General features: G+C 35.1%; 2 protein-coding genes across 7 annotated transcripts in view; one reads left to right on the plus strand and one right to left on the minus strand.

The window, feature by feature from the left end:
- The first annotated feature begins 5,746 nt into the window (after nt 1–5,746).
- Nucleotides 5,747–25,910, plus strand: SLC24A5 (solute carrier family 24 member 5). Its single transcript, XM_016163257.2, has 9 exons — nt 5,747–5,916; nt 6,625–6,804; nt 17,900–17,983; nt 18,078–18,181; nt 18,516–18,616; nt 20,297–20,580; nt 22,604–22,810; nt 24,657–24,758; nt 25,250–25,910. Exons 1-9 carry the CDS (start codon nt 5,796–5,798, stop codon nt 25,570–25,572), a joined length of 1,506 nt encoding a protein of 501 aa, XP_016018743.1. The 5' UTR covers nt 5,747–5,795; the 3' UTR covers nt 25,573–25,910.
- Nucleotides 23,714–27,858, minus strand: part of MYEF2 (myelin expression factor 2) — a 32,166-nt gene continuing 28,021 nt past the window's right edge. For 3 of the 6 annotated variants that reach the window (XM_016163255.2, XM_016163251.2, XM_016163254.2), the window contains one exon: nt 25,855–26,302. In XM_016163255.2, coding sequence (XP_016018741.1) covers nt 26,139–26,302 — 164 coding nt within the window. In that variant the 3' untranslated portion in view covers nt 25,855–26,138. Of the gene's footprint in view, nt 26,303–27,858 lie in introns of all 6 variants that reach the window. The other 3 variants (XM_016163256.2, XM_016163253.2, XM_016163250.2) reach the window with 2 other exon arrangements.

The raw sequence follows: 27,858 nt of genomic DNA on the forward strand, positions 1-27,858 counted from the left end.
GTGGGTAGACTGAGCTGAAAGCTCCAAGTCATGACATTTCTCAGGCTTCTCTCCCTTGGGAGCAGCCTGAGGGAGGGCCACTCATGGGACAGCAGCAACTGAGATGCTGAAGGCTCCCTTTAGCAATGGATTCATTCACATTCAACACTCACTCCACCCCCTACCTTCCCAGGTTGTTTTCAGCGTGCAAACAATCAATCCCTCACTTTACTAAGTGTTAACCCACGGGTCTCAACTCAGCGTGTTTAAACTGTAAAAGCCAATGGCAAAATGTGTAAACTTTTCCGGATGTGTAGTTTGTATATACATTACATATGTATATATTACATGTTCATCTAATAAAAAGTTAAAAATAAAAAGGTAATATTGACAAGCTGGAGTTAGAGTGTGGGAACAACTTTCGCCATCTTTTTCTTTCCTCTGCACAGTAACAGAGGAAGGCTATGAAACCTTTCGTTTAGGGTTGGGGGTGCAGATAATACAAGGCTGAGAGTGGCCAACATTTCTAGCTCTCATTCTACGGAGGAGAGTCAAAATATCTTTTCAAATGACAAATTTCACAGGGCTCCTAATAGTAGATTTCCCTGTTTTCCCTCCAACAGGAAGTTGGAAATCCCAACAATGTTTGAAGCATCAGCAGGTGGAGCTGGAGAGCTAATTGAGCCATTCAGAAAGAAGACACTTCAGACAAATGCTTAGACAGGAGCAGAGGGCATTTTGATGGGACAAAGGGCCAATTTATAAAAGATCTTATATATTGGGGGGGGGGGTCCTGCGAATGTTGTCAAGGAAAAGTTATTGTGGAATTTCTAATTTATTTCATTTATTTATTCATTCAACAATAGTTATTAGATTCTCGCCATGTGCCCAGCCAGCCCTGTGTTAAACACCAGAAGTGCAGTAAGAAGTTAGACATGGTTTTGCCCTCATGAAACTTACATTGTGAGGAGTTAACTCAGCTTAGCAGGTAGGGATGTTCGTGCACTTTGGCATTAGACAAACCTTTGTCTACATCTTTCCAGTTAATTCAGAACTATGTAACCTTGCATCTTAGGCAATTACTCAATCTATCATCTATGAAATGGGGATAGCAATAGCCATCCCAGTAGTTTTCAACTTTCCTAGAATCACCTGGAAAATTTTTATAACTATCCATTCTGAGCCTCCTCCATAGATTTCGATTCAGTTGGGCTGGGCAAGTGCCAAATAGCACTTTCAAAAGCCACCGGTTACTTCTGTTGAGCAGCCAATGAGAACGACTCCTCTGTTCTCGAGGGATGGTGGATAACTGCACTGAACGATGCACATGAAGACCTCATGTTTGGTAAACATGTAACTGTTAGCTTTGATTCCCAAGCATAATAGATGCTGTCTCACTCAGCTGAGGAGTTAGGCTTCTTGGAGAAGGCTGTTAACCTGACATTGGTCAGTGAGAAAGGAATTGCTAAAGATAATTCTGATAGTTTTGTTTCTTAAAAGAAAAAATGACTACCATTCCATAACTTTCTCAAAAAACACATTTACACTAATTTTAAATGGGTTAGTTTACTTGTCTATTTCAAGGGATGGCTTGTTCTGGAACTTCTTTGTTCATTTATTTTAATTATACCTCTCAGAGTTTAATAATATTTAATACTAGCAAGTATTTAATCATATCTAGCCTAGTCTTTTTATTTTACAAATGAGAACAAGGAAGCCAGTGAAGTGATTTTTCCAAGATCAAACATTCAATAGTTTCGTAGTTTTGTTTTGTTTGTTCAGCATGAACTTACCTAACAATTTAGCTGTATGCAACTTTATTTAACAGATGAATTTCCCATTTGTTATATGTAAATAGAATCTTTGTAAAGTAAACCATGTGTTCAATGTACTAAAGGAACTTTCTGATTAAAAAATAGAACTCTAGATGCTTTTGGTTGAAAACAAAAAATATTTTCAAGATAGAGACAAGAGTGATATGGTTCTTTAATCTTTCCAAATCTCCACACAGAAACAGGAAAGCAACCAGATAGCAAACCAAAGACCCATGGATAGCAGTTAAAATAAAATTGTGTCAAATACAAACACAGATAAGTGGGGACAAACCACCCTCGCAACACCAAATGCATGCATGGTATCACTTCTATGCAAGAGAAAGCATGGGAAAGGCGCAGGGAATATTGTCAATTATGAGAACAGGGGATCCCAAAATAACATCAGATAATTGCTGAAGTACAGCAGGGCTATCATACTACAAAAAATTTGGCTCAGTCAGTCCAATAAGAGGTGAGTACCAGGGGTCACAATAAGACCTAGTATATACGAACTCCCAAAACTGATCAACTGGGAACCGCTTACAGGATGGCACCAATGATTAGAGATTTGAAACTTTATATTGAAACTTCTAGTCGTGGAATAAAGGCTAAGCCGGATAGAGAAAAAAAGGACAGAGACGTTCCCAGTAAATGTAAGAGTGGAGGACAGAACAAGTAAATCTCACTACAAGAAAACAAAAGAAAAAGGATCTCTGTGCATTGAGAAACTCTATACTGAACAACACCTTATTCTAAAAGTTCAGGAAAAAAATAATTCACATAAAAGAGAGGAAAAGAAAGCTGTGGAGGCCAAATCCCACACAAAGTTACTCTAAGAATAAAAGTAAAGGTGCAAAATAGCATCTCTTCAGACACGGAAAGCAACCCAGAAGCAATGGGCATCCTTAGCAATGGTCTTGATACACTTTCCAATTAAACAAACTAAGAGGCATTTTTGGATAAATGGTTGGTTTCATGTATAAGAAGAGCCTGGAACATCCTTTTCTATCAGGTGATGAGAAAGCTATCAAAAACTATTAAGATCACGTCACAGGCCCTCAGAAGACAACTTGAAGAACCTCCCATCAGCTTCAGATGAGACTATTTGAGCTTCAAAAAGGATAATAATTGCAAGTGAAACCCATCAAATACATTTAAGTATATTAATTCATAATAATTTTAAAAATCTCATTGGTTATATTTGGAGGAAAACAAAGAATTACATTGAAAATAGATAAAAGAAAAGAATCAAGCATGTATTTTGTCTTTTCTATATAAACTGGTATCTCTGGGTACCCAAAGAAATCATCTAATTGTAAAATACCTCAAGTAATAAATAAAGAAGAAATTATAGAATTAGAATGCCACCGTTTTGCAACCTCTAAAGAACAAATGGATTTAGATAATGAGCATGAAAGGCTGCTAATGTCACAAAGAGAGAGAGAAGCAGACAATGTGTGCTTCTGAGGAAAATCACACCACCGCCTACAGTCTTGCCAAAGGGGCAGAAATAAGTCTGATCAAACCTCTGCATCCAGCTGCCAATTAACAAAAATACATAAAACCGAAGGCCATATCAAGCTATAATATAGAACACAACCAACAAATTCTGGGAAGCTCTACAGATCAAATGAATGACCTGGGGTTTTTCAACAGATAAATTATAAAGAAAAAAAGAAAGGAAGGAGGGGAAACCTACTTAGACAACTTTTTAAAAAACGGCTAAGCTATGTTATCCTAAGGAAGCACCCAATTCGGAATAGGTGATAAACTAATAAACACACACACACACACACACACACACACACACGCACACGCACACACACAAGTAATTACAAGTCAGGGCCTGGGGTTACTTTCAGAGAAAAGGAGTTGAGACTGAGTCACATGAAATGGATTTCTTGGATGGTTGGAAAAGTTCTGTTTCTTGACCTGAGATGTTTACAAGGCAGTCCATCTTATAAAAAGAAAATAACAATAATAAAAATATAATATTATAATAAACTATACCTTTATTTTGTGTGGCTTCCTTTATGTGTTTTATTTTCCATTGAAAAGCTTTTTAAGATCCTTTTGCAAAATAAAGAATAAACAGACAAAGCAAATCTAATTAGCCTCCTAAATTCCCTTTTTTTGGTAAATCTATTATACAGATTGTTATTATACATTATATATTATACATTAATAATATTTTATTATACAGTTTGTTCAAAGTAAGTACACATTTGTTCTCGGAATGTATTTTTAAGAATCATTACAATGTAATCAACCAACGAATGTTTATTAAGGATCTACTGTAGGCAAGACACTCATGTCCCATTGTAATTGGCTTATGTCTTCAGATACTTGCTCTGTTTCCCAAATTAGCATCATGCATTGGAAGTAATCATTGCGAATTTGAGTTTTTATGGTATTTTGTTTGTTTATAACATTTAGTTTCATTAATGGGTTGAACTATTACATTTTAGAGAAGGCTCATGAGACATTTCCACTCAGCACAAAAGTAAATGGCCTCTTCTTTTGGTTTAGCCACGGCTGGCATTGAAGCCAGGGCCCAGAGGTCCAGGGCGCCTCCTCCTGTGCGTGTCAGCAGCTGGAACTCTACTTGCTGAGAATCTGCTCTGCTAGTGGGCTACACTTTGGTGACTCATCATCCTAGCCTCATAACCACACTGCATATCTGGATAGCCAGTTCCTTTAAATGACAGTTTCAGAGAGGTTTATAATGGGTAACAATTCTTAGCAAAACTAAAGGGGTTTGAAAATTTTTACCAACCCCAAATCACAAACATCCAGAAGCACTTACTCTTTTCCAGAAAAAGAAAAGTTTCAAAATCTTAAACTAGAAAAGCATATGCTTTTTCTGCAAAGCACGGGAACCATGAGAGTTGCTACAAATTTCCTTTAAGGCCAAGAAGCTTCTATCTCAATCAAGAGTACTACAATAATAATAATAATAATAATAATAATAATAATAATAATAATAAATAATATAGATCAATGATCGAAAGTTAACACTGACCATGTTGCAGAGACAGTTCTAAGTGGGTTACTTGCATTAATTTACGTAATCCTCACAACACAAATAGAGATGGTACTATAATATTCCCATTTTACAGATACTGAAACCAAGGAACATAGAGGTTAAATAATGCCCAAGGTCATACAGCTAATAAGTAACAATGCTAGGACCCAAACCAAGTGGTCTTGCTCCAGAGCCTGGGATATCAGCTACATGTTACAATATTGCCACAAGTTCCAACATCTTGGCAAGTCCTGTAAATGGTAGGGCAGGGAAGATAGCAGTCTATATTTAAACACTCCCAGTCTTGTCAAATTTTCATTTTAGATATCCACCTCTGCAGAGAGCACAGCTAATTAATGATCAAATACTCTGCCTCCTTAATTTAAGTTCTCGAAGCTGTTGATTCCTCTCCATCTCCATTGCCACTGCTTTGGTTCAAGGCACCTTCATTTCTCCACTAGATGATTGCAGTAGCCTTCTAGATGACCATCCTGCCTCTAGCCCTAATTGCAAATCAAGATACAAACCCAAAATAGAAACATAAAAGAGTACCAAGTCGGCCAAAGAATTCGCATAACACGTGACCCCAACAACTTCTAAGAGCAAGAGCAGGAGTGAGAGAAGTGGAGGCAGTTGCAAAACTTGAATTCTTACAAATCTAGAGAAAGACAAGAGCAGAGCCAGCATGGAGGCATGAATTAAAACCACTCCATAAAGCGGAGCTTCTTGGATCTACCCTCAGGGACTATGGGCCAGGGAGAAGCTGTAGACAAAGAATGTCTGCTCTCCTCCCTACCTCCTCCAGCCTCCTGATCAGAGAAGCTTGGCTGGCTCCAATCACCCGCCTTCCTGTGCTGGCCTTCTGAAATGTGCCCTGGGCAGGGCACTGGGCAGGAAAGAGACTCCTCACATGATTCAGCTTAATCCTCCTTTCCTCCCTTCCTGAAGCTGCCTGCTGCAGGAAGAGCACAGCAGAAATGCAGACAAAAGGGGGTCCACGGTGGACAAGAAGGGCCCTGCTCCTTGGCATCCTCTGGGCTACAGCACACCTGCCTCCCCCAGGTGCCTCCCTGCCCCAGCGTCTCCCAAGGGCCACAGGTAGGTGGAGACTGAGGTCAGCTACCTCCTGCTGCTGCTGCTGCATGTGGATGAAAGAACAAAGAGGGAAATTTTACTTGACTCACTTTTGCTTTTGCTTCCATTTGTGCTTGCTCTGATCTTTTAGCATTTGGAAGGATATGAAACACTTTTGATCCCTCAAATAAGTTCTCAAAGATAGGTCTGAAATAACTCACAGACATCACGAAGCAGGAAAGCCTCCAGTTTTTATTGTTGGAGGCAAGATGAAAAAAAAATCTTTCACCTTAGAAATTCTCTCTACCAACAGTTGATGATTCTTTCCATGTCTGTGAACAACTTAGGCTCTGAAATGGGAAAGTGAAATGGTACAGATATTACAAATCTTTATAATCAGAGATAGTTTCTACTTGAGGAAGAAGAGCTATTAAAAATTCCCTTTGAGAAATGAAGCAGACAAGGAAGAATGATTTCATGATTTTTCTCTTTTTAATTCTTTCACTATCATCAGCTTATTTCACTAAAACCCCTCTTTGGGGTCCCAAAGACTAATTTTCTAAGGACCTAAAACTATATTATATTCAAAAGTGTTTTATACATTTACACCAGGGTTCTAAAAATTTCACCCAGAAATCCCTCACTTACAGCTTTTTTAAGTAATTTCTCTTTGTGGGCTTGGAATGTGTGACTTCAACATCCTTCAAACATTCACCTCTTCTTCCTTACCAGGAAATAGCTCCCAGTGTGTTATTTCTCCCTCATCGGAGTTTCCTGAAGGGTTTTTCACAAAACAGGAGCGTGCAGATGGAGGCATTGTAATCTACTTCCTAATTATCCTTTACATGTTCATGGCCGTGTCTATTGTCTGTGACGAGTACTTCTTACCCTCCTTGGAAATCATCAGTGAATGTAAGTGGCTGGAAATCTCCTCTGAAACCTTCCAGAATAGTTGTACCACACACATATATGTCTGTCTTTGAAATAGCTGCCTTTGAAATTCTGTTCATCTCAACTGGTTGCAGAATTCGGCTACTAGAAATTAAGCTCAGTTACTGGTTTCTGAAAATAAGATCTACCAGTTCAAGCCCATCGGTTCTATTCCTTCAGTCATGGACACTGTGCAGAATTCTGAGCATAAGCCTTTCCTTGGCGCTCTAGTCCCCAAAAGCAGAATATCAGTGATATTTTATTCCATATAAGCAAAAATGCCAGCGTTTCCAGTCTCTGTCTCCTGCTTGGTTAGTTAAATTATTTGAGCATGCTCACCTTAGAGAAGATCAAATTTAAGGGTTAGGTTTCCTGTTGTACAAAAACAGCATCCTTTGCCCCTGCTGCCCCCACCACACACAGAGCTAGCATTTCTTCACAGAGGGAAAGAGCATGAACGTGAAGTCTCCTTTTCCCATGGCCCCATCCCCCACCCCTGCTGAACTGAAAGTCAAGTTCTTTTCTCTCTTGTTCACTACAGTCTAACAGTATCCTTAGTACTGAAAACAAAAGCTGGCAATAACAGGGGTACCCAACACATATTTGTTTAGTGAAACAAATTATAGAGTAAGTCGCCATAAGTTTATTATAATTATTATTATTTAACATTAGTAAATGTAAATATGTACATTTTTACATTAACATTGTCTTACATTGTTACTGATATTTTTCTTTCATAGAGATTAAATTACTTTAACATAGTATTTTTACTTAGCTTGATGAAATAAAAAAAAATAGAAGAAAAAATAAATCACCTGCATGTCTACAGTTACCATTTGGTGTATTTCCCAACAGTCTTTTGGATCTTGCTATAGATACAATTTGATGTCTTTTCTTTTTTGTCATATATTTTATTGTGCACATTTCCCCACATTATTACTCTTCAAAAATATAATTTTTAATGGTAGCAGAAGAGTTTATAATTCTGTAAATGATTTCAGCACCTAAAACTATTTTTTATACAGGGTAGACACAGAGTGGAAATCTATAATTCTTAAAATTACTAATTGCCTTAGACATTTGATTTTTAATTTCTTTTTTGTTCTAAGTAATGTTATGCCCCTACTTGTATAATATCTTTGCAAACTTCTCTGATCATTTCTTGATAAAGATGCAAAGCAATGCATATTTAAGCTTTAACTTAAACATTGCCAAAAGCTTTTCAGAAACAGGTGTACCAACTTAAATATCCAGAGTATGGTAGCTTCCATTCCAGAAAAACATAAAAAACAACATTTTAAATGTCTTTGGTAATTGCTTTTAAATGGAACTGCATTTTATAAAATTTGTATTTGTCTTATTTGTGAAGTTGAACATTTTATGTTTATTGAAATTTACAGTTTCACTTTTGTGTTTTATTGCCCATGTTCTAACTGGGGGGGGGGGAGGGGTATGTGTCTTTTTCTTACTGATTTCCAAGACATTTTTTAAAATATGAGGATATTAACACTTTTTTAAATATAAGTTTTATATCCTATGCTTTTTCATGGTTGTTTGCACATCAAAATTTACATATGTTTAGTAAATTTATAAATGGTTTTCTTTATGACTCTTGATTTGGTTTTATATTTAGATTTTTTTTATCCTTAGGTCAGAAAAATTGTCATGCTTTCTTTTACTTATAGTTATTTTTTACATTTATTTCTTCCCATAAGAATTTTTTGCTAAAGAATACAAGGCTATTTTTTGAAAAGTTGATCAATTTTCATATATTAAATTCACATATGTGTGCGTGTGCGTGTGCGTGTGTGTGTGTGTGTGTGTATCTGTTTCTATACTCTCAATTCTGTTGTAGTAATCTATTTGTTCATCCTTGTGGCAGTACCGTACTTTTAATTAGAAAAAAACAAATAACTTATGTAATTACATAAAGCTAAGAAACTTAAAACTCACGGTATTATATCTCACCTAGAATCTTTCTCTTTCTGGAAAATAAAATAATCACTTAAAAAATTTTTTTGCCTTCACATTTCCAAACAATGACTTGATTGAAGAATAAATCCATCAAGGATTTTGCTTATAAAAAATTTCTCTTGGGAGTGGTAAATAAATAACTTTTCTAACCCTACAGAAAGAAACTACTGCATTAAAGTTTGGATTGCTACTACAAAAAAGATCTTCATTAAACAAATTCATAGAATATCTATTATAATCACTTTCACCACGCCACCTATGGAATTACTTTGAAACATCATCAAAAACGTGCATTTCTCAAGTGCATTGCTCTTTGCTCTGAAATAGAGTGCAGTAGCTATTCTGGATGTGTGATTGATGGATGCTATGCCACTGCTAAATCTTCTTCAGCTGCTCTTTAGTATTGAAAATACTGGCAACAACATGAGATAGAAATAGTGCTAGTTCAATTCATTTCCAAATGCCTATAAATTAACTCTGTCATTTCTCTTCTCAAGGTCTAGCATGGTCTCTTCCAAATTAGGACATTAGCAGTAAAAAACGATCTCCCTGGAATTTGTTTACATCCATAGAAAAGTCTGCAAATGCTTTACATTTCCCCATAGTTCTTTACTGAGCAATGAGTTACAATAGTTTTACCCATTTTGTTCACTAATAAATATTATCCTCAAGACAGTTTATTGAAGCATTCTGCAGCGTAATTGAGTGTTATTATTTATTTAAAAATTATAGAAAATGAAGCATAGTTTTAAATTAAATATACATGGTTTCATTTAGTCTTCGCAAAAATTCTAGAAAGTGGGACTATTTGATTGGTTTTACTGGTGAGAAACTGAGGTTAATTCCTTAAGGCTACACAGTACACAACGTAGCTTTGTTCTCTCTAATGCCAAAACCGAAGAATGTTCTCATAAGATACAATTTTGCACATCCTTGTTTGAGATTAGCTGCCATAATATGGTTGTTTCCTGTTCTATTTGAATAATCTTAAAAGATATTTTCCTCCCAAAAGCACTGAAAATTTTGACAAATAAAAAAAAAAACCAGGAAATACTCATTGTAGCTATGGAGGAAATTTACTACAAAATAAAATAATTCACTTTAAAAAATCAGTTTAGACTTTTGGCAACCTATTGAGTGTTGGAAACTAATAAACATGCACAATAAAAAAAAAACCTGAGACCAACACATTTTGGTCTAAGATGTACATGAGATCTTATGTACATATGATGTACATGAGACATACACAGTATAGCACTGTGGAATCAAATCATCAGGTATGATGCCATGACTTTCCTCAGGGTACATGTTCTGATTCCCAGCCTAGAACACAATGATAGAATTGACAGGCCCCTGGCTTACCCCAGCCCCATCACCCCATCACCTTTTCCTCATTTAGCCAGGCGAAGAGTCTTCAGCAAGGTTAAGACTAGAGCAGCTCAGGACTGGAACCTCTGTGCAGGGGACAAAGGAGGTAGAGAGCAGAGCCTCTTGCTGACACCCTGACCAGGCCCTAGCCCAGGCAAGTGAGAGCTCCTTCTCTATAGCCATATATGTTGGCCTGGCAATTTTCCCCAGAATTGTCACCACCTTTCCCTTCTTGTTCTACTGGTGATCATGAAAATCTCTCAACCTCTCCTCCCCCCACAGCCCTCTGTCAGCAGTGGAAAAGTAAACACATACCCCTATCAGACAAACTGAGACATTGTGCTGTCATCTTAACTGTGTAGAATCAATATGAGAAAATGCTGTTGCTACACCCTCTTCCTCTAATTCCATCTTCTTTTATCACCCATTTAGGTTCTATAGGAAAAGAAGCTAAGGGTTTTTCTTTAAACAGAGAGGGCCGAAGTGAAATTAATCCACATTATAGAGGGAATGAAAATCATACTCTAGCTGCCCAGGGCATTTACCTTGGGCAATAAAACCTGGTTTCTGTGGTGGGAAACAGATCAGTGGTTCAGGCCAAGGGGTTAAAAGATGTTACCAGAGGAATATTATCTGAGACAAGTGAAGGCTAAGAGAGCTAGAGATAATGGTAACGAAAAAAAAACCTATAGAGAGCTCCCTCATTCCCACCACTTGTGTTTCTCTAGACTTGGGTGGACATTCTTAGGGGTGTGGGTCTGTGTCTGTGTCTGTGTGTGTCTGTGTGTGTGTGAGGCAGAGACAGAGACAGAGAGAGGGAGACAGAGACAGAGAGAGAGACAGAGACAGAGACAGAAAGAAAGACACAGAGAGAGAAGGAGACAAAGAAAGACAGAAACAGAGAAGATTTCAAATGACAACGAGGAAGGAAGGGAAGCCTCTGTGGTCTCTGCTCATTTTTGTAAGCCTGACTTATGAAACTTTGTCTAAAATTCCCATGCTTGTTTTGTGAATTGACTTACATTACCTTGTATTCATATCCAGTATTGTCTGCTTGGGACTTTTCTTACTTTGTTCTACATCTCTATCGAATACTTGCTGAATGGTCTATGACGATCCTTGCTCCAAACCTTGGAGGTGCTGGAGGGAGACAATGCCATTTTATGCTATAGTGCCATATTGCTATTGGGAGATGGTTGAAAGTACCCACCTTGAAGCCTAACACAGCCTAGGCTCAAATCTCAGCTCCACCATTTACAAGATTTGACTTGGGGTGAAATGCTGAATGTCTCTGCCCAAGCTATCTCAGCTGTGCAGCAAGGGTAACTAGAGCTCTGAGTTTATAGAGTTATGTACCAAGTCCGTGAGGAAATACAACTGCTTTCACAAAGACCTAGCACATAGTAAGCATTCACTAAGTTCATTATTACATAAGAACAGACTACAAAGATTTGAATTCTTTATTCAAGAAGGATGAAAGTGAAGAAAGTCACAGTGAATATAAATATGTTTTGGGGCACATACCAAATCCAGAGCACATCTGTGAGAGCTTGAAAACCAAGTTTAAGGCAAACAAAAGTGAGTACTATTTCACAAGGTAGGAAGTAAGTTTATGAAACTTGTTCTTTTATTTGATTTAATAATCCATGCAGCAACTTTAAACAGTACCTTAAACATCTCTGGAATATTCTGTTTAGAGTTCCTTTTATTTCTTTTACATTAAAGTCCATAGTTTTATTCCACCTTTAGCAATCCTTTATTGTTTAAAAGTGGTATCTTTAAAGTATATTCAATTTAACTATAAACTAATATTGTATAAATTAAAGATATAAACTACATTAACTTATAACCAAAATAGGTCGATTATTTCTCACTTCATTTGTAGAAACACAAAAGCTCAGCATAAAGCCAAAACAAATCTTTTACATGTATATATGTATATGTATATATATATACATGTCAAAGATTACATGTATATATGTATACATATATGTGTATATACATATATATGTGTGTGTGTGTATATATGTATACACACACACACACACACACACACACACACACACATATATATATAAAGATTTCACTGCTCAGAGAAACCTTTTTTACCTTTTTCCAAGCTATCTACCTAGAAAACAGAGAATCCCTTAAGATTAGGCACTTGATATAACCCAAAGTCCTCATGAGCTAACTATGAAACGTTTCTTTTTAAATGCTACACTAGTATACTATTCGGCTAGAAATTCTAATCCCCGCAACATACTTTTGAGGTATAATATGTCTTAAGTGAGAATGGTCTTAAGGTATGGAGAAAAATATTCAATACTTTCTGTTAAAAATTTATTTTTATTCACTCTGCTTAGAACTAATATTTGCCCATGTTCTACTTCATGTTTCAGAAATAGACAATAAGAAAGAAATACAAGATTTAATTCCAGGTAGATTTGGTTCTAAATTGATGAAATTGAAAGGATGTCAAATAATCCTGTGAGTATGGCATTTGGATAGCCTACAGTTCCCGGGATTGTTTGATTCTTAATCCTCGTGAAATTTACAGAGGCAAAGCCTTCCCAAAGAGCAAAATACCTAAGAATAGGGTTTCTTCCCTGCCACACAGCCACTCATCCTCCTCTTAAGAGCATTTTCATTGTCTTTGTTTTTCTTTTCTCTCCGATTCCGAATTGTGGTCCCCTTGGATTGTATGGATCTAAATAAGTGCCAAGGCACCTGGATATTACCAAGATGCTATTGCTGGAACAGTCAATGATGACGATTATAATAATTATAAAGTTATGTTATTAATCTCTTCCCTTTACCTATATGGATAACCAAAAGAGCAGCTTTTTGAAGTCAGAAAAATCTAGGTACCTATCCTATCTCTATAGGTACTAACTCTGTGACCTTGGGCAAATTATGGAGCCAAAACTCAAGTAATGATGAGGTCTGGAGATAAAATGTCTTGCACATGCTTTATGTGATAGGCTTAAGGCAGGTGGAAATTCATTGTAATATTACAGCTGTTAGATTGGGGGTTGGGAGAGTCCTTTTTCAGTGGAAGAACCAAGCATTTAAAAGCATTATACAGGGTTTCAGGATTTATTCCATTATAGCTCAGACAAAATATAAGGTGGTAACTATGAAGTACTCACATGTTTTTATTTATTATTAAAAACCTCACAGAGCATATACATGCAGTTGTGCACAAAGAAACAAGCATTTATTCCAATGCTAACTTACTCAAGATATTTCTAGAAATATATTCTAAATCAATGTCAGATGACTTTTGCAAAAACTTTGGTTTGCTGTTGTTACAATTCATTTTGGATCCTAAATAGAATTACTTAGCATGATTACTCACTTTAGTCACAAGACTTGGGTCTGAATTACTTTCAATTGCTTCTAAAACTCAAATCCATTCACAAAGCATGAAAATTTACTACCATTGAGGACTTTTTTAAATTATGCCAGAGGATACCAAGTTGTATATGGCCTATGCTTGTAGATCTATTAAAATATGCAATGTGAAAAGGACCGGGAATACATTAAAATGATAGAGTATAAGTGACTCGCTCCCTCTATTTTTCCCTTCCATCCTCTAAATTTTCAATAGTCATTTTTTTATTATAAAAAAATTATTTAACATAAAAAAATGGTACAGTCTTAAGGTATAGAGTTCATATTCTATGTTTTGAGTAAAAAAAAATGATATTTGTGTAGCCCAACCTTTCATTTTACAGGTGGCAAACTATAAGCCTGTCTGAGTGACTTGCTAAAGTCTCATGGTAAAGTACTGGCAAGGGCAGAAGCCAGGCCTTTATTTTAGTTTAAAACTCTTCCAACTATGTTGTATTTCCAGAAGTGGATTTTCAAAACCTGTTATAAACTTTCCAACATGGCATCCTAGAAGAGAACATGCTTAAGGAAAAGTCTGATGAGTTTTAGTTCATTACCATAAAGTTGCATTTTATATATATATTAAAAAAATGTAATGCTATCTAAACTTACAAAGCAAATTCACCTCGAACATTTCTACAATATCTTGAAGGAAATGGGATTATTCCTTTAGAGTAATGGAGAGGAAAGAAAGTAATAGATCTGGGATTGGGGTGGGGGGAAGTGCAGAAGAAACCCAGAATAATTTATCTTTAATAATAAACTATAGCAGGGAGAAATGCTACCCAAAGGTCAGTGAAAACAAAGCTAGTCTATTCTAAAGTTCAGAAATATAAACCATTTTTTAAAATATGCTTAGAACCTTAAGATATAACTTGTTAGAATATCTTTGAAGTTTTACACATCCATCGATGTTTTTTCCTTTCATAACTCAATTAGAGCCCCTTGAATAGCAACAAGCTTTATTTACTTTTGCTGCCTTTTGATAGTGAAAGTGTTAGAAAGGGGCATCTATTTTCCTACCTGGCAACAACTCAATGGATCGTGCTTGAGATTTCATTTCCCTAATGAAGCATTCTTCAGCTGGCATTAAATGAAGATCAGTTGTTCACTCTTCAGTTGGACAGTTACTTCAAGATAAAGCATGTTGTTCACTTTCAATTTCCTCTGTATATTATTTAGCCCCGATTTTATTTGAGGAGAGAATTCATGATCATATCCAATATTACTAAATTTACACGCTTTCTAGAATAAGCTGAAAACCTCCCCCAAAGAAGGAATGAAATAGGGGCAGTTACATGCCAGTGCCATGAGACAGGGAAGAAAATAATTCAATCACCCACCATGTTTAATTGACCTGCCTAAGTGTTATTCTTATATTGGGTGTCTGTGGAGAAATTGAAATAGCACTGGATTTAGAACCAATATACTCAAGGTTTATGTTTAACTCCTTATATTTAAGATCTTTACTATTCATGTAACTTTTAGTTACTTTACCTCCTGGACCTGTTCCTTTATTTGTAAATTGGAAATACCACCACTCATATGTGAGGATAGAGGAGATTATTATGTACATGAGAGTAATAAATTATGTACCATGAATGTAAGATATTATTTGCTTCACATCTAAAATGAAAAAAAAAAAGTTAATCACAGAGCAATATGCTTTACCTTATTCTATTTTAAGTTTTATGGTCTATTGATCTTACTACACATCATATATATATATATTATATATAAATTATAGGTAAATTATATATAAGTATATATACTATATATTACACAAATCAATATATATACACACATACATATATAAATCTCAGTCTAACCAATAAAAGAAATACTATGAAATATAAGTTACATAAATCATTACTTTTCTCCCTTCATTAGTCACTGCAGGTAGATTATCTAGCAAGTGACATGACCAAAAGCCAAAAGTGAGAAATAGGATAGAGGGTCTGGATTGGATCATCAACTATCCTGAGAGGACTTTTCACAAGGAAAGGCCTAACAGGTGGCAAAACAACTCACACTAGAGCTAATTGGGCCTCTGAGACCAAATAATCCCACAGGGATAAAAAAGATGACTGGAGCTGGTATCATCAGCAAATAGTATGCAGATGGCTTTCCAAGCACTATAGCTTTCAGAATAAAAGTCAAAGTCTTTACTAGGATCCACAGGCTTTACATGTTCTGGCCACCTATTACCTTTAACCTTATCATATACCATTTTCCCTTCACACAAGTCAGACATTCTGGCCCTTCCTCTGTTTCTCAGACACATGGGCTAGCCTCCACCTCAAAACCTTTCCATTCACTCCTTCAGCCTAGACTGCTCTGACCCCAGGCAGATGCATGGCTAACTCCCTTTCTTTGAAGTTTTTGTTCAGTTACTGTCTCAGAGAAGTCCTTTCCAATTACCCAACCTAAAATTACAATTCTTCCTCCATGACATTTATATTCCCTCTTCATGCTTTTCCTGTTTCTTCTGACATAGGATATATTTTACTTATTCCATTTCCTCTTACTAGAATTAAGGCTCCACACAAACAGAAACCTTTATGTTTCATTACTGCCATATTTCCCAGCACATAAAAAAGCATCTGGCACAGTAGGTTGTCAATAAATGCAACTATTATCTGTGGCTGTTTAACAAATCACCCCAAAACTAGTGGCTTAGAACAACTATCATTTTATTACCTCTCGCAGCTTTTGGGGTTTACTTAGCTCAGCTAGGTGGTACTTGCTTGAGGTCTCTCATGCAGTTATGGTTGGAAGAAAGGGCTAGATCATTGGAAAGCTCCCTCCCTCACATGCTCGTGCCTGGGATGAGATTTAATATATGAGGAATGAAATAGCAGGCGTTCCTCAGGCATCTCTATTTCTATGTGGGTCTTCGTGAGGTCTCTCCAGTATGAGAGTTTCAAGGTAGCCAGAATTTTTAATGGTGGCTTAGGACTCTAAAGCAAATATCCCTAGAAAGAGAATGTGAGGAAGACTTGCCACCTTTTACGTCCTAGCCTGGCAAATATTGTGGCTCTGCCATAGTCTCTTCATCAAAACATTAGTCATGAATTAGTCATCGAGGCCCAGGAGGAGATATAAACATAAACATCACCTTTTTTTATAGGGAATGTATAAGTTCTGGAAAAATCATGTGGGCAGAAATACTACAGCCCACAGTTGTAAAATACAATCTGCTATGCCAAGAAAAAAAAAAAGTAAAGTCAAAGGCAGATGTCCCAGCAAAGTAGAACATGGGATAGATCTGAGAATGAGAAACAAGTTATGGTCCCCACAGGCAAGTGTAAGAAAATATTTATCACAGGTGACATTCAACCAGGTGCACCAGAATTTGGATATACCGGGAAGACTGAAGTGCCAAGAATCAGCGGGTATTGTAAACAGTAAACATCAACAAAGGATTGCTAATGAGAGCCTTGGAAACCAGAATTTTAATCCTAACTTTAGCACTAACTTTGTGGCCCAGGGTAAATAATGCCCAGTATGCTGCCACCTCTATCAGCTACTTTTTAGTCTTCCAGTAAACACTGTTTGAGGATTTCTGATGAAACTTTGTCTTGGCCTTCCCAAAGCAGGGTAGTTTCTTCAACATGGCTTTCTTCCCTTCCCATAGTAGGTCCCTTAGCTCTAAAATTGAAAGGGCCAAAAATGTCTTAAGACCCTCATCCCATCAATCACTGAGAATAATGGATCTGCATGCTCGTAAATCTGGGAATACAACACGAACTATTGAAATAGTATTTCTTGCTCCAGAATAGTTTTAATGGTTCCATGTTTTAAATCATAGACTGTAATTCTACAATAGTCAGTCTTGTTTTTAACCAAATTCCTCTCATTTCTATTTAGACAAGGTTGAATTGCCAATTTGTGAATATACAACTTGATTCAGCTTTATTTATGTTAAAAACTACCTACACTCTGCCAAGTTGGATTGACTCCTGAATTAAGCTTTCCTAGGTCCTACTAGAGCACTGTTGACTGTGTTTTCAGTCATGCTGTTGCTACATACCAATGAGCCCTACGGCTAGAAAGGAAATCTTTTCTGGGTCTCAAAAGATCCCATTTTGGCACTCAGAATACTGAGTGCAGCAGTTTCAATATTCTTGCGGCCTTTTCTCCCTTTCTACAGAATTAAGAAATAAAATCATAAGGAAAGAAAGATAGTGGATTCCTCTATTTCTTAACCTGCATGTTTTACTTTTCCAGTCGAAATCAATGTTAATGCTTTTCTGTGAAGCTGTGGCTTTGAATATCTACTGAATTTAAAGACATAACTCTTTCACTCTACTAGGCATAACATAATTTTATTTGTCTTCAGCCCTTGGATTGTCTCAGGATGTGGCAGGTGCAACTTTCATGGCAGCTGGCAGTTCAGCTCCTGAATTAGTTACTGCTTTCCTAGGTAAATATTGCTCTTTATTTTTGCTACCTCAATGTGTTTTACTACCTCAATCTATTTCAAGTCAACACTAACTTACCTAGTATCTTGCTCATAGGTGTATTTATCACAAAGGGAGATATTGGCATCAGCACCATTCTTGGATCTGCAATTTATAATCTCCTTGGCATCTGTGCAGCCTGTGGCTTACTATCTAATGTGGTAAGAAAACTTTAACAAAATTTATTGTCTTGACAAATTATAAGAACTGTTTTATAGAATGGAATGAACAAGGCAATAGTAATGTGTTCAATCAAATTTATTAATCAGTAGAAAAACAACATGTATTCAATTTTAAGTTAACCCACAAATAGCTCTTGGTCAAATTTATGAAAATCAGAGGCTTAGAAACAATTTTACTTAAAATTCCTTTTTCTCTAAGCAATATGCAAAAGATAACAATATTTAGCTACAAATATACAAACAATTTTAGTATTACACTAACCATGTACTTGAAGTTACAGTGTAATGGAAACAGTAAATTATTATTTTATAGGTTTCAACGCTATCGTGTTGGTCTCTATTCAGAGACTGTGCAGCATATGCGATTAGTGTAGCGGCAGTTCTTGGCATAATATTTGACAACCAAGTTTACTGGTAAGCTTGAAATATTCGTTATTCTTACGTAAAACACAATTACAGAGGTGATTTTATAAAATTCTGATGGTTTAGTAATATTTTTTCAGAAATAATCAGTCATATTTCAATTACATGCCACTTCTCCATTTCTAGTGGGTCTCTGAGCTCAAGTTCCTCCTAATTGCTGACTGGGTTCTCCCTCCCTTCCTTGCAATTTTCTTTTTAGTCAGGTCAGTCTCCTTATTAATCACTGGATAACAGAACCCTTTCTTCTCCCCAATTAACAACCAAAAAAGTCTCCCAACTTCTGTTGCTCATTAAAGTCTTTAACAGTTGGCTTTTTCATCTACTGGGTTATTGTTGACCTTGCCTCAGTTAGAAGTGGTCATGGTCACAAGACTGGAGAGAAATGATAAAGTAAAAGAAGTTCCTTTAAATTCCTCCAACTTTCTCTTTGATATTTATTTAGCAAGAACTATAGTCTTCTTCCTCTGAGAATCAACAATGTTTAGGTTTCAATGTTAAAAATTGTTTGCTTTGTAATCTTCGTGTGCCCTATATCCCAAGAAAATTAAAAAGCGGGTGACTTAGTGAACAGATAATAATTTTTTCAGTTAATATGCAACAGGTATCTATTTGATGTCTATCCCTATGCTAGGAATGATAAGGCATTAAGAAATGTAAAACATACAGCCACAGAGGCTGTGCCTTACACAATGCCAGAGGACACCAGAAAAATAGAAAACAATGTAAATGGCATCCCTCTGGAGTACAACTTAGCAGTGCTGCATAATACCTGCTATCAAGAAACTTAAAATCTAGCAGGGAGCAAAATTTCTAAATTAATCATTCTGAGATCACTCTGTCTCCCAAAGAACAAATACTGGCTACAGTAGGGATCCTTCTGGGATTCAGGAGCTGTCTGTAAGGGAACAATGACTATGATCACATCCCTCCACTGGGGAAATCAAGAACTCTGTGCTTCCAGCTGGAGCAGAGATTCACTAGCTATAAAAAGTAAATGCGAGGTTTAAACGTGATGGTATTAGCTCATCACAATTCTTTAAATAGGAAACTGGAGTGCAGGAAAATAGTTCTCAGAGCCTAAGGTATAATTTTATTTTTGAGAATATCTCCTTGTTTTCTTGTGAATTCAGTTACATTAGGAAAAAAAAAAAAATCTCCGTATAGCAAACTGAAAAGCCTCAGTCAAAGCCTAACATATTCTGAATATTTTATACAAAATTCCTACACCAGGAAGTCTGAATAGACACAGCTGAAATTAACTAACATCTATATTCTTTTATTATTATTATCTATTTGGGGGATGTATTTATTCTGCCAATGAACTGAGATGAGGAATGCCCATCACAATCTATTAATTTCACTTTAATTTCAAAAATAACAATTATTTTCAAAGCATTTTTATGCCTACCATTTGGAATGAACCTATAAATGAAGATGAGTTTACAATCCCTGTTTTTTTGAAATACAGAAAGAACAGTGTCAAGATTTTATCAATAAATTTAAGATAACACTGTAACCAAGTCTGGACACAGCTACAAAATCAAAATACAACTAGAAATATTTGACCGTTCTATTGCTACATTAAGAATTAAGCAGACATTGCCCCAAAGCTATTAACTCTCAAAGAACTTTCATTTTTAATTAAAAAGCACAAATTTCTCTAATTTGCAGGTATGAAGGGATTTTACTGCTTTTGATATATGGATTATATGTTTTGGTGCTGTGTTTTGACATTAAAATTCACCAATATATTATAAAGAAATGCAGCCCTTGCTGTACCCGTCTCGCCAAAGCTATGGAAGACAGAAGTGAACAACAGCCACTGATGGGATGGGAAGATGAGGGTCAACCATTCCTCCGTCGGCTATCAAGAACTGATAGTGGAATATTTCATGAAGATTCTGGCTACTCCCAGCTTTCTATAGGTTTACATGGTCTTAATCAGGTTTCTGAAGGTAATAACCACATCCTGTCCACTATTAAGTCTATTCACCAGTGAAATTTAACCTCATTTCAAGTCAGCAAGTATCATATAGTTATTATGTAAAAAACACTGGAGATTAAGAGATGATGAAGAGGAAGTCCATATCCTTAAGACACTTCCAATATTGTAGGAAATAACAAAATAGCTCAAATATGAAGGTTTAAGTACTTAGAGAAAGAATTAGTGTGTAACCGTGCTTCCTAAATGGGATTGATTATATAAACTTTGATGAAGATGGTGAGATAGGAAATATTATCAGAGAAGGGAGAATTTAAACTGAGCCTTGTAGAATGGGTAAGATTTTTACTGATGACCTAATTTATAACCAATAAGTAATGGCTGCTAAAGTCGTTGTTAGGTAAATGATGCATAGGTAAGGGTAGAGTATATTCTATGGTTGACTCCTAAGAAATAAGCAAAAGGTCTGTTAAGTACTAGCATAACTGAGCACAGTGAGAAAGCAGAGGAAAGGTGGACAGAAAGGAATAGGTTAGGAAGAGACTTAAATGCTTGTATAAAAGTCTTTATAGGTTTGTGAGCGGGTAAATTATTAGAATTGAAATATGGGATAAAAGACATGAAGGTCTGTAAGAGGCTACTAAACAGCTGATGTGCCCAGACAAAGGAAAGGCAGTGGAAATGAAAGAGAATAGATGGGAGACAGTGCAGAGATAGCATTGCCAAGACTAGGCAGTTTAAAGACTATACATAAGGCCAGAAAAGGGAGCAGAGAATTCGGAAACTTTGATCATGTCTAAGAAAATGGGAACACCACTTACAAAAACTAGGAATTTAGGGAAAAGGGCTTATGTGGAGAAAAAGAAAAAAGCAAACAGTTGAGTTTTAAACATGTCATTTGAAGCAACAGCAAAACATTCAGGTAAATACGTTTAGGGGAAGATAAAATTAAGCTATGTCTAGAAATATAAATTTATGGATTACTTTTTATAAAATGGTTATACAAAACAGTCTAAATTTAATTTAGCACATTAGGAAGGGAACTTAAGATTCTAATATACTAACTAAAAAAATGAAAATATCACTTTTCCTCTTACAAAAATTATAGTTTTAGTCTTTCAGGTACAAGAGGTATACATCTCTAAGTTAAATTTTAAACAAGAAACTCAAAAGAATCAGTCCAAAACTTTTTGTTACACTAAAATTATATCTAATATTACTTAATGGTCCATTAGCTGAGGCTTGGCAAGTTTTTTTTTTGTGAGTTATTTTACTAGCATTAGTTGTAATTTGATCAAATATATAGAACATTGTTTTGTAAATGCATACAAATTTTAAACAATTTTCAAGTGAATTCCCATGTTTATCCAATATATTAGCCTTTCACTAACTTCATAAAACAAACTGAAAAAAGGAAGATAGTCCAGTTTTATAAATTACATTGTAGATTCTATATTAGTTCCTATTTTCTTAAGGTTTTTTTCTAAGAATTGTGGTGAATTCTAAATTCAGTAATGAAAAAAAATGAAACAAGCTCCTCCAGCTCACTTACAATGAGAATTAGAATGAAATATTCAACTTAATAAAAAGATTATGCTCCAGTTATTTTATAATTCCTTAGTATGAATTATCTGATATATAGAGCAAGCTATCAGTATATTGGGGAGTGGAGACTAGAGTAGCTAAAGTATAAACCAGGTTAATCCCACAAGCAAAAATATTATTAAAGACCATCCACATTGTTAGAAAACCAAGAGAGATGTTCAACTGAGACTTCATAAACATTATCTCTTAACATATTTAGTGAATGACCGAAGACAAAATCAAAAAATGCTGAGTATCACATTTTAGTCTGCCCTGAAGTCTCAATTAGTTTCCTTTTGCCAGCAATATCAGTAATGAGGTACTCAAATGTTTTAAATAGCTTCCTAAAAACTGATACAGCTAATTTATTTCAATATAGCTTTCTAAATGGACATTTCTAACTTAATTGGCCATTTGAGAAAACTCAAAATCATTTCATTTTTCCTCAACAGATCCACCAAGTGTTTTCAAAATGCCTGAAGCAGATTTAAAAAGAATATTTTGGGTACTATCTCTTCCTATTATCACATTACTTTTTCTAACTACACCAGATTGTAGAAGAAAGTTTTGGAAAAAATATTTTGTGATAACTTTTCTCATGTCAGCACTGTGGATATCTGCATTTACATACATCCTGGTTTGGATGGTCACGATAACTGGTATGTATCTTAAATGCAAGAGCACAATTTAAAAAGAAAATAATCAGTTTCATATGAGAACTGTGTATATTTGCTAAAGGTGGTCTAGCTAAGGATTAATTTTTTTCCGCAAAGAGTAGTGCTATTTACAAAAGAATTAAATATTAATATACTAATCATTAAGGTTTTGTGAACTGCATATTACATACCAACTATATTCTCACAATTATACAGCCCAGAGGTACAAGGGATCACCTTACAAATGAAATTGGATTCACAATATGCCTTTCTAATATGCTAATAATTAATTCGCATTGCATGAGGTCCATAATATGCTCTTTATATTGGATTCAATTCCATAACAAAAATATAGCAAGATGCCAGTATTTTGGGGAAACGATGGGTGCTCACTGTTTAACTGAATTATATTTTATTTTGCTGTTTAATATGGCAATACGAACATACTAAGAAATGAGTAAAAAGAATATAAAATTAGGCTTCACTTTAAGTTTCTGCTACCTTCATGATTAATATTCAACTACCAGTGCTTGGCCATAATCAGCTCTAATCCCACAGAACTCCTAGTCCAGCAGGAAAAACTGAATACAAACATAGAACAAAAAATTCAGGAATTTCTCCCCAAAGGGTAACCTGAAAGGACTCATATCAGAGGTGAGCAAACTACCGCTCTCGTGTGCTCAAATCACTAGGTATCCTGTTTTTGCTGATCAGGTCCATCTATTTACATGTTATCTATGGATGTTTTCATACTACATTAGCAGAGCTGAATAACTGCAACAGAGACCATATAGTCTGCAAAGCCTAAAATAATTACTATCTGGCCCTTTACAAAAAAAGTTTGTCGACTTCCGACTTTTCCCAAATTAATGTGACCTTAGAAGAGTATGCTAGCAAAAAGCGGAATATTTTTTTCTTTTTTTAATGAGGAAAATGAAAAAGTCCAATTAGCTTGCATAGTAAATCTCTCCAAACTTTCTCAGCCAGAACATATTTGACATTAGCAAAACAACAAAATCAAGTAATAGATCATAGAACAGCCCCAAGATGACAAACATTAATGTTATTTATGTACATATGAACTGTGGCTAACCAGTAACAAAAATTAACCAATTCCAATTCCAGTATCAATATATAAGCATGCAATAAGCTACTTAAAGTTTCTTAACTGACATTTTAAGAAAGAGAAAAAGAAAATTTTCAATTACAACATTAAAAGAGCAGTTACATGAATTTTTTTAACTTCCCACTGGTTTTGTTTCCTAGATTGAATACATTTCTGAAAAATGTTGAACTGACATCAAATTTAACAGAAGCATTAAAAAGTTGGAACTATAATGTTAGAAAGACTCGAGAAGAACCCTATTTTGTTTTCCTCAGATTTATGGTGCTTTCCCAAAGAAAATACTAAATTAAGGTACATCACTAAAGTAGAACTTAAAAAATGTATACCATGTTAACGCATTTACAGTTTTAAAATAGCTATAATTTGCTTAACACTGACCATTTTAAAAAAATGCTTTAGAAAAAGAGAGAAAATAACCAATCCCATTAGCATATATTAAGCAACAGCCTTTATCATATAACAGTGGACATTCAAAACTTCTGTAAGCATACCAGGTAGGGAAATTTTATCTATTAAATATCTGCCATTAAAAATCTTTGCTACCCACGTCCCCAATTTACCAATATTATTCAAATACTTTGCTAGCTAAATTCTAAGTACATGTTGGTCCTGAAATCTAAATGTGCCTATTTTCTTTTTGTTCAGGAAGGAAATATCTGAAATATGTGCAGAGAATGGCTAGTGAATAAGATTTGTAACTTATAATATCTATGTTTATTACAGGAGAAACACTGGAAATTCCAGATACAGTAATGGGCCTTACTTTATTAGCTGCAGGAACGAGCATACCAGACACGATTGCAAGTGTGCTGGTTACAAGAAAAGGTAAGAAGTAGGTCCCTTAAGCTGCAATGCCCATTCTTCAAGCCTGGCTGAAATATACTAAGCACAGGTACCCTTTTGATATATTTATTTATTCAGTAACATACTTTGAAGAAAAAAAAGGAGTAGCTCAGGAGGAAGGATTTAGTATTTAATTAGTTTTACTAAATCTAATTCCCCAAATAATATTCATCTGAAATGTGCACTAAATTGTAATTAAACATGTTAAATTAGAATGAAAAGCAACAAGTAATCTACATATCTTATTGAAAAATGGTTTAATAAATAAAAATAATTATTAAATAAATGTTAATACTTTAAATACTAACCTCCTAAAATTAAAAATACAAATTCAGTAAGACTTTTGTTCTATGACAATTTTCCAAAACCCTCAAACAAAAAAAAGTATGTATCCAGTGTTTTTTCTTATGAAACTTATTAATAAAATACAGTATTGATATGCACATTTTAACAACATACTTTTTTTTTTGCAGGCAAAGGAGATATGGCTATGTCTAACATCGTGGGATCCAATGTGTTTGATATGCTGTGCCTAGGTGTTCCGTGGTTTATTAAAACCGCATTTATAAATACATCAGCTCCTGTAGAAGTGAACAGCAGAGGACTGACTTACATAACCATCTCTCTCAACATTTCAATTATTTTTCTTTTTTTAGCAGTTCACTTCAATGGCTGGAAGCTGGACAGAAAGTTAGGAGTAGTCTGCCTAATCTTATACTTGGGGCTTGCTACATTATCAGTTCTATATGAACTTGGAATTATTGGAAATAACAAAATAAGGGGCTGTGGAGGCTAATATTAAGTGTTATGTAGGAAACGTGAATGACAGGTAAGGGCAGAGAAAGAAAATTCCATTTCTTCATTTTAGCCAAATAAAAAATAACCTGAACTTCAGACTAAAACTTACAGTAATTCTTTATCACCAAAGAAAAGTAATTTAAATTCAACCCAAATCACATCCTAATTTGTCTGAGTCCTTTCTTTTCAAGGCCAATTACATATAAAAAACAGAAGTTTCGAAAAAACCATCTATGTTTTACCTTATAATAAGTTGATAAAAGCTAGATAAACTTGAACAAACAAATCCCACTAAGTAGTACTGAAAATAACAAGTAAATGGCTTATTTCATTAAAAACAGTATACCATTCATTTAAACTGAATGACCAGACTTGCTGTCTTTAAAAACCCAAACGAGAGATTAACAAAAATCACAGTATATTTAACACTATACTGTTAAAAGCTGGTGGGAGTTTTAAAGTTCATTTTTACAGCTTTTGTAAGCATACAGTATTACTTAAAAATGACTTTCACTAGGAGATTCAGCAAAACAGATGTAAGAATGTTCCAACCGTGGTTTGAAATTATGCATTACGATCCAAGCGAACATCGATTTCTCTGCCACTGATTTTTATGCCATTCATTATTCTGCAGGCTTTTTCGGCTGATTCTGGGGAGTCAAATCTAACTGTTCCACAGCCTTTTGACTTTCCATTCTCCATTTTTATTTCTGCAAACATTACATGACCTGTAAAAGAGAAATTATAGAATTACGAATTAGTTTAAACAGGTTCAATATTTCACTACACAGGTTTGAAATTTCTCACAGCCAATAAAATGGTAAGTAACTTGACCTAATGTTAATGTTTGAGAAACATTAATATTAATGATTTAAATATAATACATCATATAAGCATTATTCACATTTTACATTCTGAATATAATGCATTTCATATAAAGTAATGAATACATACAGGTTAGAATATACAAAATTGGAATGAAAATAAATTTGTTTAGGATTTAATATTTTATTAAATTTTTTTGTTGAATCTTGAGTTTCTAAAGTGAATTTTATAGCAATAAGGCAAGCTATAATAAAATGCCACCAAGTCATCAAACCCAATAACAAATTTAAACAAAACTTATTTTTAGACAAAATTGTTGCTCTCAACCCAATCTCCGCTTCCTTCCCTACTATCCTCCATTTCCACTCCATCCTTGAAAATAGTTGCAACTGCCCGGAATTTTAATTTTTACCAGGTAACAAATGGCCCCACTAATTCTGCTTTTTCAACCATAATGCCAAAGTCATTTATTCAATATCGGAATTTGAACTTCGAGCATAAGGGTGGCACCAAATGTTATGAATATAGGCATGGAAGAGATACTGCAAATTTAAATCAATAAAGGCAAAAACAGTGATGGTAAGAGAACAAAGAAGAATCTCAAAGGAGCTTCCAGGAAGAGAAGGAAAACTAGACAACTGTTTAACATACAGTTAATATCATTGCTGATTCTGGAGACTGATATTTGAAATATATGCCAGTATCATTTATCAAAATACAAAGTGGCCATAAAAATCCATCACCCAAACCAGAACACTTGAAAGAGTAAAAGGGAGGGTTATTAATAATTATATACAAATAACATATGTAAAGTGAGACTATCCTCAGGCAAATAGGGATGTATGATTACCCAATTTACACAAGTTTAGATGTGAGGTGCGTGACTACTGAATCTTAACCACTAGGCCACCAGAGAGCGCAGAGGTGTGACTACTTACCATAATATTTCCCTCCCCTTGAATAGTATAGTTGCCAGATTACTACAGGATAATTTTAGTTTGGCAACAAAATCAGAGAGCCAGACATACTTAGTTCTATAAAGGGAGAAGAAAGGAAAAAGGGGGGAAGGTAAAAGTGAAGTGCTTAGCAAAAAATTCCATAAGCTCTTTCCAAGTAATGGGAACAATTTTTATCTCATGCATAAATAAGTTTATTTTTCCTTTTCAAATACTGATCTGATTGACTTCTTATCTACAACATTCTGGGCTACTTTTCTACTTTTGAATTTTCATCCATTACCTATCCCCTCATAAATAAATGCTTTTAAAAACAACTAGTAAGTCAATCACTCATTCACTCAAAACTAATTAAATGGTCCAAGTTAATATATGTCATGCTGAGCCAAAACCATGATCTTGTAATTAATCCAGGCCATGCAGTCTTTAACTGTGTTATCAAAGTCATAAAATAGACTAATCGACTAATCCCCAGAGAAATTATATTACAATGGTTTAACTAG

Source organism: Rousettus aegyptiacus, unplaced genomic scaffold, assembly GCF_014176215.1.
Source record: "Rousettus aegyptiacus isolate mRouAeg1 unplaced genomic scaffold, mRouAeg1.p scaffold_m13_p_3, whole genome shotgun sequence".
NCBI classification, from domain to species: Eukaryota; Metazoa; Chordata; class Mammalia; order Chiroptera; family Pteropodidae; genus Rousettus; species Rousettus aegyptiacus.